The 15,279-nt window shown below is 45.5% G+C and overlaps 1 protein-coding gene across 10 annotated transcripts in view; it reads right to left on the bottom strand.

Moving 5' to 3' along the window:
* LOC147635519 (Peptidase C78, ubiquitin fold modifier-specific peptidase 1/ 2) overlaps positions 1 to 15,279 on the bottom strand; it is a 101,780-nt gene that overhangs the window by 72,824 nt on the left and 13,677 nt on the right. For 8 of the 10 annotated variants that reach the window (XR_015266669.1, XR_015266670.1, XR_015266668.1 and 5 more), the window contains exon 3: positions 7,707 to 7,802. The exons of 1 other annotated variant lie outside the window; for it this stretch is intronic. Coding sequence is in view for 3 of the 9 variants with exons in the window: in XM_086802849.1 (XP_086658975.1) it covers positions 7,707 to 7,802 (96 nt within the window). In the remaining 6 variants the exon portion in view is untranslated. Of the gene's footprint in view, positions 1 to 7,706; positions 7,803 to 15,279 lie in introns of those variants that run through there. One more of the 10 variants, XM_086802850.1, reaches the window with a different exon arrangement.

Raw genomic sequence — 15,279 nt, 5'->3', positions numbered from 1 at the left:
TTATTTTCTAGTGTGGGTGCCCATAAACTAACCTTTGATTAAAGTTTAATAATACTTAAAGCAACTATTGCATGGAGAGAATTCTCTCCACAAGTGAATGGTGAAAGGGGCTGCTGTACCTGCCCTGTACACGCCTGCTTCTATTGTAGGACTGTTGTACCTGCACCCGTGTGTTGTACCTGCCCTGTACACGCCTGCTTCTGTTGTACAACTACTATACCTACTGCTGTACCTGCACCCGTGTGTTGTACATGCCCTGTACACGCCTGAATCTACTGTACGACTGTTATACCTGCCTGCAGACTGCACCTGTACCTGTTATACTAGATTGTACCTCATGTACCATGTTGTACCTGAACTATACCAAGCTTGTACTTGATGAACCAAGACCTGTACTTGTTGTACCAAGATCTGTACTTACTGTACCAAGTGGACTTGACTGCATGGTGAAAGGAATGCATCTCCATTGACTCCTGCTACAAGCTATACCAGGTGCCTTGTGTTTCTTATTTGTGTAAAACTAAAATTTGCTAAATTAAGTTCAAAGATTTCTTTAAGTTTTGTGCAGAGCAGGAACAAAGTATGTTTATGCTATAACCATACTCAAGAAACTTTCCTAGTTTGGTTTGTTTTTCCCTAAGTGGTAGTGCTAACCGCGCCCTCAGATTTCTGAGAGCCAGTGAAGGTTAGAAACACTAGCGAATCCAAGAGCAAAGCTTATCTAGGAGAACCAGGCAATGTTCCCTCCGCGGTGCACCCCTTTGCATGTGCTAGTACAGGCGTGCCTGTTAGTGCACGGTCCCAGAAGACCAGTGAAAGGCAGGTGTGCACCCAATGAAGGTGGGAGTGTGCTTGTGACTTGGAAATTCTTCGACTGTCCAGACTTCATCGACAAGTACCCAATTGTTTGAGTTGTATTCACTCCATGTGAGGAGAAATCTGGCCTATTGACCCGTGACACTTGTACATATAAATACTCCAAGAAATACAAATGTATTGAGGGGAGGGGGGCGGCCCTTTCCGGTCCCAGTGTTGGTGTCAAGTGTTATTGGTCAATTTCCGTTTTAAATTGTCTTTCATTTATGTTGTGCATTCTGACATGGTATCAGAGCCCCAGGTGGCTTGAAGCTTGGAGACAGTGGGAGCTTGAGGGTTTGCTAATTTGTGGTGCTAATTGGAGATTGTTTGGGCTGTTCGGGAATTGGAGATCGGGTAGAAGGCAGCCATCACCGTTGGACAGCCACCTTACATACTATTTGCAGCCTCTTCTTTATTTTTTTTCCCACCCACCCTCCCTTCACAAGACCTTGTGAACCCTTGAGATGGCTGAGAAGCACGTGAAGATCCCTACTCTCCCCACATTCCCGGTGGATCGACAGTTGGACAGGAACAACTACGGCATATGGAAGGTAATGATGGAGTCTGTCTTGGAGTCTTATGATTTGGTTGATTTCATTGTGGTTGGTGTTCCACGGTTGGAGTTGGAGGACGGGGAGCTTTTACCCTCTACTAGGAAAGAACAGAAGGCTCAGGCAAAGTTGTGGGATCGTGTCAATGCTCGTGTGCGTTCTTTCATCTTCCTTAATTGCACACCACAAGTGATTAATCATATAAAACATATGACGCTGGCCAGAGGGATTTGGCAGCATTTGGCTTCTCTGCATAACAAGGTATCACCCATGAAGCGGATCTCCTTGGAAGTGCAGATGCAGGATGATGAATCCTACAAAGATGGCCATCACTTTGTTGTCTCACTTGCCCTCTCAGTACTCAGCATTTTACTCCTCTTTGATCACCAGTGGCAGGCTCAGCACCATCACATGGGAGGAGCTTGTGTCTATGGTCTTGGACCAGGAAGAGCATTTTACGAACCCTCCACAGGGCGGAGGTTTTGAGGCCTTGACTAGCCAGCGGTCGAAAGGCCGTAACAACAACAATAAGGGCAAAGGAAAGTCTTCATCGGAGAAATCTTCTGAGAAGAAGCCCGACTCAGACCGTGATAAATTGAAGGCCGAGCGGACCTATAACGATTGTGGCGAGAAAGGCCACTATTGGCGAAAATGTCCTAAGCGGAGTACCTCGAAGAGTGTTGATTCTTCAGCTTCAGCTGCAAAGACTCCAACCTTTGTGCACTTGGAGATTTCGGACACAAATGCTTCATCTTCTTCGAGCGAGGAGACGGTTTCACCGCCAGGGATACTCGGGAGTGGATTCTCGATAGCGGTGCTTCCAGGCACATGACTCCTTCCCGAGAGTTTTTACAAGATCTTAAACGGCAGTCAGATCGCATTTTCATTGGCGACAATTCCACTATACCAATTCACAATGAGGGCAAGATGGAGATCATTCCCGATGGCAGAGGGGGGAGCATTCCTCTCGTGTTCTTACATCCCCACACTTGGTTTTCACCTATTGTCAGTGCATGAGGTTTGCAAGAATGGCTTCCGGTTGGAGTTTGAGGAGCATTATGTTGCTCTATGGGGGACAGAGAAACAGGCCAAGTTGTATGGAAAGGCGGAGCGAAGAACGGTATCTACAAACTCTCAGCACTCTCTTCTCTGACAGGCACTTAGATCGGTGACTTGTGGCACTTCCATTTTGGCCACTTGAATGTGGATGTGGTGCGGTGGGCTTTTCGAGACCAAATGGTGGATGGCTTGCCAGATGTTGGCAGCAGGTAGCGACATTGTAGTTCTTGCAATCGTGGTAAGCAGCACAAGGAATCTTTTTCAAAGCAGGCTTCTAGGCGGACTTCGAAACCTTTGGAGTTGGTACACACTAACTTGTGTGGACCTATGCAAACCCCATCCTTGGGAGGTTCTGTGTACTTTATGCTGCTTGTTGATGATTGTAGCAGATTCACATGGGTTTATTTCCTTTCCCAGAAGGACCAAGCCTTTGCTCGGTTCAAGGAGTGGCATGTTATGGTGGAGAAAGAGTCTGGATTGCAGATAAAGACTTTTCATGCTGACAAAGGAGGAGAAGTCTCTTCTAATGCGTTTGTGCAGTTTTGTGCGGAACATGGCATCAAGCGAGAGCTGGCCAATACAGGTTCGTCTTCAGAGAATGGAGTGGTTGAGCGAAAAAACCGGACTGTGGTGGAGATGGCGAGTGTAGTTTTGTGCGGAACATGGCATCAAGCGAGAGCTGGCCAATACAGGTTCGCCTTCAGAGAATGGAGTGGTTGAGCGAAAGAACCGGACTGTGGTGGAGATGGCGAGGACGATGCTAGAGCATCGTGATCTTCCTCGTCCACTTTGGGGAGAGGCTGTGGCTACGGCTGTCCATATCCTCAACTGATCTTCAATGACTTCAGTACCAAAGATGACTCCATTTGAGGCTTATTTTGGCAGGAAACCACATGTCTCCCATTTTCGTGTGTTTGGGAGTGATGCCTATGTTCACATTCCAAAGAAGCAGAGGGGGAAGCTTGACTCAAAGTCCCAAAAGCTTGTATTTGTGGGATATAACTCTCTTTCCAAAGGATACAGGTTGTATGACCCGGAGCGGAACGAGGTTGTTGTCACCAGAGATGTCTTTGATGAGCATGTTCCAGCTTCCACTGTTGATGAGCCGCCACTTCTTGGAAACCCAGATGAGTCTGAGGATGATTCCCAGTCTATTGTTCCAGCTAGACAGTCTCAATCAGTTGTAGAGATTGAGCCTGAGAATGGAGATGAGTCCCAGCAGCAGCAAGAGGCTCCGCATTCTGTTCGAGTACCAAGGTGGTTGTTAGACACCCTTCGGGAGTGAGGTGTTACGGAGCTTCCCTAGTAGATCGTATCGGATCACCCAGTTCCTATCCTCATGTGTAAGGCTAATGTATGGGGAAACTAGGTCGAACTAAAATGGAGGGAGTCGATCCATTTGTAATCCATGTGCCTAAAACCAAGTGCGTACCATGCCATACCAGGATGGATACTTTCTGCTATATCTGCTGTGATGACTTAGTGCAAGTTGGGGGAGTCGATGTGGATCCATCTCCCTCACTCTTTGTACATACATGATTATCTAGAATAGGGGCTCCATCAACATAGAAGCTGCAGCAAACTCTGTTGGGATGATCTGGTGGGAGACAGATGGTTTGTTGTGTATCATCCATGATAACATCATGATTTGAGGATGCTCTACGTGTTGCCGACCTGGTTGGATAAATCTGGTGCCTAGAAGGGAGCTGCATACATGAGTGTCGAGATGACTAGGGTATCAAAAAGCCAACCCTTCATCATCACGATCAAGTCCCTGAACACACACATCATCATGCGGTTACATGTAGCTAGGGCGCCTGTCAGACCAAAGGGCATGACCACAAACTCGTAGCGGGCCTGTTCAATTCGGAATGCGGTTTTGGGGATATCCCCTTTCTCAATTTGTACCTAATGGTACCCACTTTTTAGGTCAATCTTCAAAAACGCCTTAGCTCCATTCAGCCTCTCTAATCTGTAGGCAATCCAAGGCATTGGGAACTTGCTTTTGACAGTCGGCTTATTGAAAGCGTGATAGTCTATGCACACTCGGGAGGATCCATCCTTCTTTTTGACAAAAAGGATTGGGGCTATGAACGGAGACACACTAGAGCGTATGAAACCAAATTGTAACAACCTTTGGAGTTGACAGTCCAACTCAGTTTCCATGGCCTTGCTAAGGCAATATGGAAACTTGCTTGAGAGTTCGAAACCTAGGACTAAGTTGAATTTTTCCAATGTTTTCCACACCCACAGACGGATGGCCACATAGAGATTTACAATCAATTGGCGTTCGACGTGCTCAAGTGGTGCCCTATTATGTGCATAAATTCCTGGAACATGGCGTTCATATCACCACTAGCAACTTGGCTTCCTGATGCAGTCACGGTAGAAGAAACAATTTCTTCAAGGGTCTGCTGTTGTCTCAGATTTCGTCATAGTGGGAGTGGTCAAGTTTTTCCCTAACCGCAAATAAACCATCCACTATGCGCACAGGAGATGTTTCCGATCGCTTTCGGAGACTATAAACCAACCATCCTTCGAGAGACAGGAGTCACACCAGAATGGGAGTACTACTGGCGTCTATAACCAACCACACAAGCGGGGAAAAAAAATCTTGGATGAATCTCTTCACCAAAAGGCATAGCTCTGATACCACTGTAACATGCGGAAGCTTACAGACAAGATTATACTTTGATGATGAATATTCAGCACCTTGGTTCTTGACGATAGCACAATGTAGCGGAGATAAGAGAAGGAAGAGAGAGAGAGAGAGAGAGAGAGAGAGAGAGAGAGAGAGAGAAAGAAAGATATATTAAGCGTCTACTAAAGACACAATGGGCCTATGAGATCAAAATGATACAATGATGTCCGTGGCATATCTCACCATGTAATGGAAAATAAAACAGAAACAAAACATAGGAGAGAGAGAGAAAGAAAGAAAGAAAGTTATATTAACGTCCACGGGAGGCCGAATCCGACCTATGGGACAGATCAGGTACATCCATTTACATTCCACTCTGGGTATCGATGCCAAAGAGGCATAAAACTGAAAAAAAAATAACTCAAAATGAACTCTTAAGACTCTTAAGAGTTTAAATTACAATGGGTTCTATTGCATCTAGTTCGAAATTGAGGTTCAAAATAAAAATAGCTATATTTCATCCATGGATGGATTTGCTCTTGAGGGGGGTGGGGTACGGAATTCTTTAATGATTGCTTGTCCTCCTCTGTATATTGCCCATTTGCCATTCTTTCTTGCTTCTTTAACTTTATTCAGCTCTGCCGATCTGTTCTTGAGTTGTAGCGGGGTGAGTTCATCAGCTATCCATACCTTTGTCCCTTGGAGAGACCTTGTTTGCTTCATCACTGCTATTTTCTCATTGTTGTCCATATAGGAGACTTTTGCCTGTGTACCCTTTACTATAATAGAGATAGGGTCTCCTAAGTCCACGAAGGGGACTACTTTGCTCAGTTGTGCTGTAAGCACATCTGTATCTAATATGTAGTCTTCTCGAAGCTCTTGAGCTATGTCTGCCCTATCTCAGCCTTGAGGAAGACCACCGACTCTGATTACCTTTTTGTTACTTTCCATTCGTTCCTTTTCTTTGACTGCTGATATGACTTCTTTAACAAAATCTTGTGAGTTAACTGAATTTACCTTTGAAACATGGTTTGTCGTTTCTGTTTGTAGTGTTGTAGGTATGGGTCCTTCTCGTGCTTCCTCTTGCTTCGTCTTCATGGCTTGCACTTGCACTTTCAGTTCGTTGATTTGTTCATCTTTCTTGATAATCTCGTGTTTCAGTGCTGCTAATTCTCCCTGGAGTTTCTTCAGTTCTTGCATGAGGTAGGCTTCCCATGGTGTCGGCTTGCTCACGGGTGGAGGAATGGGTGGTAATCGTGAAGCGGTGTGACTGAGACAAAAGATTTCTTACTTCCCATGTGTTGCTGCTGATAAAGGAGATGGCTGTTGGTGGAACGAGTCTCCCCCCAAGGGTACCCTCTCCCCTTTGGGGGAGACTCAGAAAATGCGACCTACAAGATGCTCAGCTACAGGTTCAGGGGAGAGTTATGTTGCTGCCTTGGGGGCCTGAGCAAGGGTGGGTGGGGAAACCTCTGAAGGGCCGCCACCAAGAGCTGGTGTATTTGCTTTATTGAATGATGTAGAAGATTAACTTCTTGGAGACCTTGCTTGGCTGGAAACAGCAGCTTGAAAATGTCCTATTCTTGACCTTCAAGTTCACCCTAGCGTTAGTCTTCCTTTGGCTGTCTTGGCCCTTGGAGTCTTCAACACTTGTGAATGATGAGATGGATTAGCCTTACTAAGCCCATGCTTTTATAGGGTCTACATATGTAGGTTGGTGTGCTGATGGGGCTGTCGGCCAGTTCAATATTGCTCCACGACTAGAATCAACACCATAAACTAGGCGCCTTTTCACACGTGGCAAACAAGCTGGCCGACTAGCTATTGTTAGGGCCAACTGAGGCCTGGCCCTTCTATGGGCTGGCCGACTTTGGCATTAGCCCTGCCTAAGGCCTTTATGGGCCTAATCAATGGCCCATGGGCTGCCAAAAGGTACCCGAAGTGTAGGGCCAACATAGACATCGTCTATGGCCCTGCACTTCTTGCTTCTACTTGCATCTTTATGCTACCCTAGTGCCTTTGTATCTGGCTAAAAGCCTATCAATGCTCGGAACACCACATCATCATTCCAAAGGGTGACTCATAGTACAGATTGGCACTGCTCCATGTGCGGGACATGCGCACCTAACCCAAACCATGTACGGGACTTGTACACCCAACCATGGACGCTTAAGAGTGGATCCCTGGCTGACTCGTCCCAGACTAGGGCTCACAAGGGGCCAATTACCACTCTAGGTCCTACAGCTACTGTGCAGATATGTCCACATGGCATCCAAGTGCGGGATGCAATGACAACTACCTCAACCCTACTACCGATGTAAGTGATCTCTATATGGCCTGCAACTCGGTAGGAGGTGTGGAATACCATAACCTTGGTTTTCCCGAGGTTGACCGAGATCCCCCTCTATGTGGCAAAATCTTGTAAAGCATCCATGTGCTTTTGTAGCTCCTCCTCACAATACAATACCAAGAAACAAATGTAAGTGTTGCACCTATATAGCAAACAATGCACATCTTTACCAGCAAAAACAAAAGCTCGTAATGCTATTCATTGGTTTAAATGACCTTATGAGGCTCAAATTTGATCATGAAAATACCTCATGAATTGAGATATGGCTGGCCCAATCTTCCAAAGGAATCATCTCATCACACTGTGTGCATGTGACAAGAGAGCTTTTCCAAGAATCAACATCCTTCCAAAAGAAAAAGGAATGACTAGTTAGTTTAGGATGATGGAAATAGGTCAAGTTGTTAACACACAGCACATAATATGCATTTTTCAAAAAGAATATAGACAATGATTTATATTTTTCTCCTTTGGTATTTAGCATTCATAGTCACTAGTGTAAGATGCATAAACCATTGGAATTTTGATTGTGCAAGTACTTGTAAAGAGCCTTGAAAAACACCCATATATGTTTTAAAAGTCATTACCCAAGTGGCTACCACGCCACAGTGCCGCATGAGCATGAATTCGAGCCCTACACCTAAATGTAATATATAACTACAGAAAAAAAAATGTCTACTTTTATAACCTAACTATTTTTCTTTTTTGAATGACCTGACTAGAAAGACAATTGGTCCTTGCATGTGCTCTTAGTTCAAGCCCTTGAACTAACCACGAGCATTTGGAATGCAAATGGAAAACTCAACAAACACCACACTAAAAGCCAATAATTCTCAAGACTCTAAGGAGAGAGATGTCAGTATTAGCACCTATTTGCATGTGCTCTACAGCTACTTGCAAACAAACACACCTAATGACAAAGAGAACTAAAGCAATCCACCACCAATGTTGGAAATCAATGCTCCACCCTCATTTTTGTGATTGTGCGAGTACCAACTAGCTCTATTTTATAAGGCCTCCTTTATAAGGAGAAGCCACTTTGTGTTTGATCAACATGACCACCCGGCAAATCCCAGTTTCCACACCAGGCAGAGGCCATATGTGGCCAGACAATTAAGAGACAATTTAGAAAGCTTTGACATCACACCTAATAGACTGCATGCGAGTGCAAGGGGCTGATACTCCCATATCGGACTACACAAAGGGTAGAGGGAGATCTTTCCTAGAGACACCGTCCTTGGGTTGTGGAGCCCGTATGGTAGCCTAGACAATCTCGAATGGGTCTGAAAGAGACGCCAAGACCTATGGTCTTAAGTTTAATCTGGACAAAATGTTAACCGGACGTTCTTCTCGTTGCCATCTAAACTTGTTCATCTCTTCAACTTTTGCCAATGGCGGGTGTCTCTCTTTGTATGTACTTCTCTGTCAAGGTTGCAAATCTCTATGTAGGAATGAGGTTCTTGTCGAGAGAGAATCCAAAAGAGGCCATTTCCTACGTAGGTTAGCTCTAGGCTAAGACTTTTGTTTGTCCTAGTCTACATACAACCTATGCTACATGAAAAAATGGGCCAAAATGCAAATCTGCAAACCCTAATTTGATTTTAGCTTTGCATATTGAAGTTGGGATTGAAAACACTAATGCAAAATAGAAAAAACACAAATTTTGACCCTAAACGCAAACCTTGATTTCAAAAAACCCTAATGCTCTTATACCAATGTAACATGCTAATTGTGCAGAACTATAACTAATGGATGCATCATAATTAATCTAAGCAATAAAGAATAATGCTAATCACATGCACAATGATAACACAAAGAAGTAGAAAGAAAGAAAGAAAGTTGTATTAAACGTCTTCAAAAGACCCAGTGGGTCTATGAGACCAAAATTGATACAATAGTGTCCATGTAATCTCATCATGGTACAAAAGAAAACAAAGCTAGAGCTATGAGCTCTACATGCATTTACATGCTATTCTACTCAGATGTGGCCCACAAGGCTGCCCCTTCCATCTATCAGAATACACAGCGGAAATGAAGACAACTACTGTAGAGAGCAAAACGCAGATGAGAGAGGGAGAAATGAAATGTTATATTAACATCTCCAAAAGGCCAAAGTGACCTATGAGATCAAAGTTACAACCATGTGACATCTGATACACTGTCTGGAAAAGAAAAGAAAGAACTGAAGGTAAGTATCTAGCCCTACAATTCTACTGAGTCAGCAATGGCTGCTCCCTTTCGTGGGAATAGATCTGGGCCTAAACCTAGCCCATCGGATCCTCCCAAGACAGAGGACAAGCCTGAAAAGAAAAAGCACTATAATTATTGCACGAAAACAAGGCACACCATATAAGAATGCAGGAAGCGTATTGAGAGTGAAAAAAAGAAGAAGCTGGCATCTTATTCCACAGGTGCAGATCAAGCCAATTTGGCTACACGTGTCAGCCTTGACCCTTACATCTTCATCGCCTACAGAGATGTCTTCTGATGCCGTTGCTTTTGATAACTATGCTTTATAGTCTGTACTCCATGGTATGCATTGTCTGGCAGATGCATTTCGGGGGGGGATTTTACTTGCCCACATGCAGTTGGTGATGCCTCATGGTCACTCATGCTTGTTGACCCTTATGCTGGTCTATGCTAGACGCTTTCTCTTATGTGATGTCTACTGGAGATGCCTTTTATGTTGTTTTCCCTTGCAGCGGGATTGTTTCTACAGTGTTGACATTGTCACTTTCTCACGTGATGTTTACTGGGAATGTCTTTTACACACTTGGCCACTGTTGGCTTGCCCTCATGGTTTTGACATGTCACATGTGGGATTATGCATCTTTACACTTGCCATTCATGCCACTGATCATGGCATCGCTGAGAGTTTACCTATCCTCTCATAGCATTAGCTGATGCCCGTCTCGAGCCCCCACTTTTTCTCCCCATTTTCAGCTTCTCCCATTGTTGAATTTTTACTTTTATCAGCCCTACCATTGCTGATGCTGGTCTATGCTAGACGCTTTCTCTTATGTGATGTCTACTGGAGATGCCTTTTATGTTGTTTTCCCTTGCAGCGGGATTGTTTCTACAGTGTTGACATTGTCACTTTCTCACGTGATGTTTACTGGGAATGTCTTTTACACACTTGGCCACTGTTGGCTTGCCCTCATGGTTTTGACATGTCACATGTGGGATTATGCATCTTGATTATGCATCTTTACACTTGCCATTCATGCCACTGATCATGGCATCGCTGAGAGTTTACCTATCCTCTCATAGCATTAGCTGATGCCCGTCTCGAGCCCCCACTTTTTCTCCCCATTTTCAGCTTCTCCCATTGTTGAATTTTTACTTTTATCAGCCCTACCATTGCTGATTTTTCCTCATCGGATCCTCCATTGATGAGTTTCACTTTTGCAGCTTACATTGCATGTCTCACAGGCATGACTTCTGGATCCTGTTGCCTTTACACATGCGTATATCTACTACCTCTTCTTATGCTTATCACTGGTGCAGTTACAGAGCATTGATGTGGATTACATGCAATTCACCTTCGCATTTGGTACTTGCCTTCAGGGGGGTATTATGCAATGCCTCTTGATTTGATGCAATTGATGTCCACATGATCTTTGCCATGCATTTCTGATGATGCATTTATGTACTACTATGCTCTAGCATTAGCGCTATGACATTGGGGATTCTCCTTTTCCCCATCATATAGTGCTTGCTTTTTCCATTGGCATTGCAGTTCACTCTTACTGTGGAGCATAGTGCAGGGCAGCATTCACAGCTTTATCACCCTGCTGCTACCCGTAACCATTCACTTGAACGGGGTTTGTTGGTCATGTCCACTTCCGGCTAGTTCAGGTGTGAACCCAACTTACTCACGGGCACTTTTTCCCTGTGACTGGACACAGGTTTTTTCCCCGTGTGAACACACTTATGTGTGTTGGGCACTTAGCCCTAGGCCTTTTAGTACTCACTTGTACTTTCATTTCATATCATTATTGAGTACATCTTTTCCAGCACTCTCACGTTTCTTTGTACTTTAAGTTGTGTGTGTGTGTGTGTGTGTGTGTGTGTGTGTGTGTGTGCAGGCTAGCTTCCCTCCTACCCAATAGCCATGCCCGTGCTAAATCCCTCCACTTTCTTGTCTACCAAGGTCAACAAGAAACAGGCTCGCCGAGCGGCCTGTTTTGTGACCACGTCCACTATACTACCGCTGTCAAACAAGACAACGACTCTCTGGCCACCTATGGAGGTGCCTGACAAGCGGCTCTTTCTAGTCTTCTTCCTCGGCTTCTCCTCCCTCCGGTTGGGTGTTTTCGGTGTGTTTTGGTGGACTGTTTTGCTGCTGTCCAGCCTCTTTCTCTCTCATATTTGAGAGGGGGCTTATTGATTCTCGTGCCTCACTTCGTTGGGAAGTGCTCAAGAGGAGTATTGGAGTGCTCAGATTTGTGTACTTTGTTACTGTGGATATGGCTCCCCCCTGTACGAACGAGGACAAGTTGGACGGAACCAACTATGTGATATGCAGCGGAAGTCTTTGTATTGGGAGATCCTGTCACACAAATGCTCACACCGTCTTCTGTATCCTGAGTTTCGTGAGTTTAGCAATCCATTTCAATACTTCAAACTTTAAAGAGATGAGAGAGAGAGAGATGAGAACTGTACACCAGATTGGGTCCCAAATTACCCACTGAAGGGCCCCCTATCCCGATAACGAGATAGTATTTGCTTTATTTCTTTAGAGAGAATGACTGTGGACTGTAGATAAGCCAAACGCAAGATCTCGAAGGATCGGAGAGTGGCTGATCTGTACACTGCTGTAGAAACACCTCGATGACCTGATCTCGAGCCTATGCACTCTTCCCAAGGGCATGAGGAAGGGCTGCACACCTGAGGCTGAGAGAAGAAGAAGGTGGACTGTTGTTAGAATGCTGAAAACACTTATGAATGTTGTGTTACCTTCACCAGATGACTGCTGCATGTATGGATGATGCACAGAAGGCTGGACACTGATGCAAACAGCAGATTCAGGGCTGGAAACTGATGTAGACTGAATCTTCAGGGCTGGAAACTGCTGTGGACAGAAACGCTAGCCTGTAGAGATGCTGTGGACTGAAACGCAATCCTGTAGAGATGCTGTGGGACTGAAACGCATGAGAAACAGAGGCTGCAGACTGCTACTGTACGGCTGGACAGAAAACGCAGAGAAGCTGCTGTACGGCTGGTCAAAAACGCAGGACTGTTGTGCTGTTTGCTGGCGTTGAACTGGGCTGAATGGTGTGCTGAATCTGGGCCTGAATGGATGCTGAAAGCAGGCGCCTAGGGCTGACTGAAGCTATGGTTTCTCAAGGGGCTGGAGAAGCAAGCTTATGGGCTCTAGGGCTGGATTAGTCTAGGGCTGAAAGCAAGGGGTGCTCCTAGGGCTGAGGAGGAGAGCTCTTAGCACAATGAAGACTGAATCAGAAAACAAGCCCTATGCAAGCCTATTTATACTAACTGGAGGTTGGTCTCTTATCCTGGACTGAGGATGTACAATGGGGTCACGGCGTACCACAAATATCATCCTATTGGGTTCTAAAACTGTACAATTGCTGCACTTCTGATGATGATGAGCCATCTTGTCACCATGCACTGAGTGCAGAGTGCATGTGACAAACTATGCCCCTTGGAAGCTGAATATGCGGATCTGGTTCATCCGTAAGGGTTTATGGGAGATTGTTCAAGACAGTGAGAAGAAGCCCGAGTGTCCTCAGAACTCAAGGCGTTGGACCCAAGTTCAAGAGGATGAATCCCTTGCAGAATAACAAGACTGGGAGAATCATGATTCGAAGCCGCACTCCGTGCTTGTGCGAACCATTACAAAGGAGGTCTCGCGGCCGTGTAAATTCTTACCAGTACACATTAAGTATGGTCCAAATCGGAGGACCCCTATGCTCGAGATTAATCATCGCAGGCAGTTACTTTGCAAGGGCAACTCTACGGTCTATTATTTCCTGCTGGTAGTTCTATGCAATCGTTCCTTATGAAGGCCAAGGTTATCCATGACCATTACTAGCAGTGCTGCCTTGTCCTTGGCTCAATTGGCTGCACTTATCCTCAACATGTCACCATTTGGACGCCTAAGTAGTCTTCCTCTATTTTCGTGCCAATGTACAGGAGGCCAAAGAGATTCGTGTCGCCCGTATTGCGACCAAGACAACTTAAGGATCTTTATGTTTGATAATTGTGCCTCAGACAACTTCATTTCTGTGGAGATGGCATCCGCATTGAACATTGATGTAGGGACATTGGACCCCATACTGAGGCGGAGGCGACTTTTGTGGCCAAACAAAAGTGCAAGTGACTCCTATCATTGGAAAATGCATACAAGGATTGCTTTGCATATGCATTACCAAGAGAGCTACCTCCTGAGAGACCTAAGGATCTAATGGAGGTGGCAATTCTCGTAGCTACTCTCGGGTTATCACATGACTAGAAGTTGTGGATTATCCCATATGCAAGAGCATGGAAAGTCGAAGAGCCATATATAGGGTGTGGTGGCACCTTGTCATGGATATCTCCTCCGGCCGGGTTTTTGGGGGGTAGCAACGGCTAGGAGATGGGAACCCAGTCACCGATGTTGCTCAGTGCCCTAGGGTGGTGTGTGTGTTGTTGCTACGTGACTTTGACATGGTATCAAAGCTCGGCCTATGTGGTCCTGCCTAACCTCTGTTTGATCGAGGTGCTCGGATCAAAGGAGGGTGTTGGAGGTAGCAATTCTCGTAGCTACTCTCGGGTTATCGCATGACTAGAAAGTGTTGTGGATTATCCCATATGCAAGAGCAGGGAATTCAAAGAGCCATATATAGGATGTGATGGCACCTTGTCATAGATATCTCCTCCGGCCGGGTTTTCGGGGGGGAGCAACAGCTAGGAGATGGGACCCCAGCCAGCGACGTTGCTCAATGCCCTAGGGTGGTGTGCGTGCTGCTGCTGCTACGTGACTTTGACAGGATCATCGCATTGATTTGGTGCCGGGTAGCTCCTGTCAGAATGCACAGCGAAAAATGAGACAATTGCTGTGAGAAAGAAAACTCACAAGTGTAGAGAAAGAGAAGTACAACCTATAAACCATCCCCTTTGATCCCGGAACCTCAAAGCCTAGAGCTTGCCTCAACATACACCTCCTCCTGCAAGTCACCATTAAGGAACGCAAATTTTACATGCATCTGATACACCGGCCACCACTAAAAAGAGACAAGGGCAAGAACTGTTCGAATCGTGGTTATCCTCGCTATAGGTGCAAAGGTATCCTCATAATCGAAGCCAGGCCGCTGAGCCTAGCTCTTAACCACAAGTCTGGCCTTGTGCTTGTCCACCGACCCATCAAACGTATACTTGGTCTTATAGACCCACTTGACACCACTGCCTGACCATTTTGACGGCCTCGGAACCAACTCCCAAGTGTTATTCTTTTCAATGGCTTCAAGTTCCACTTGCCCGGCTTTCCTCCAAGTCTCCTAGGAAAGAGCTTCCTTAACAGAAGTGCGCTCTTTGTCCCGAATGATACGAGACATCAAAGAAAAGTTCACTTGTAAAGGCTCCTCTGACTGACGAACGCAAGAACTGGAATGTCCCTGCTGCCAACATCTGGCAAGCCATCCACCATCTGGTCCCAGAAAGCCCGTCGCAGCGTATCCACATTCAAGTGGACATGACGAAACTGCCACAAATCACCTAACTCAGAACCTGTAAGAGAGAGTGCTGAGAGTCCGTAAATCCCATTCTCCACTCCACCTTCCCAAACAACCTAGCCTATTGCTTTGTCCCGAAGAGCAACAAAA

This window comes from Cibotium barometz, chromosome 9, assembly GCF_041138505.1.
Source record: "Cibotium barometz isolate CiBa-2024 chromosome 9, ASM4113850v1, whole genome shotgun sequence".
In the NCBI taxonomy this organism is placed as follows: Eukaryota; Viridiplantae; Streptophyta; class Polypodiopsida; order Cyatheales; family Cibotiaceae; genus Cibotium; species Cibotium barometz.
Note: the sequence above shows the minus strand (reverse complement) of the source record. Positions and strands in the feature narration are given on the sequence as shown.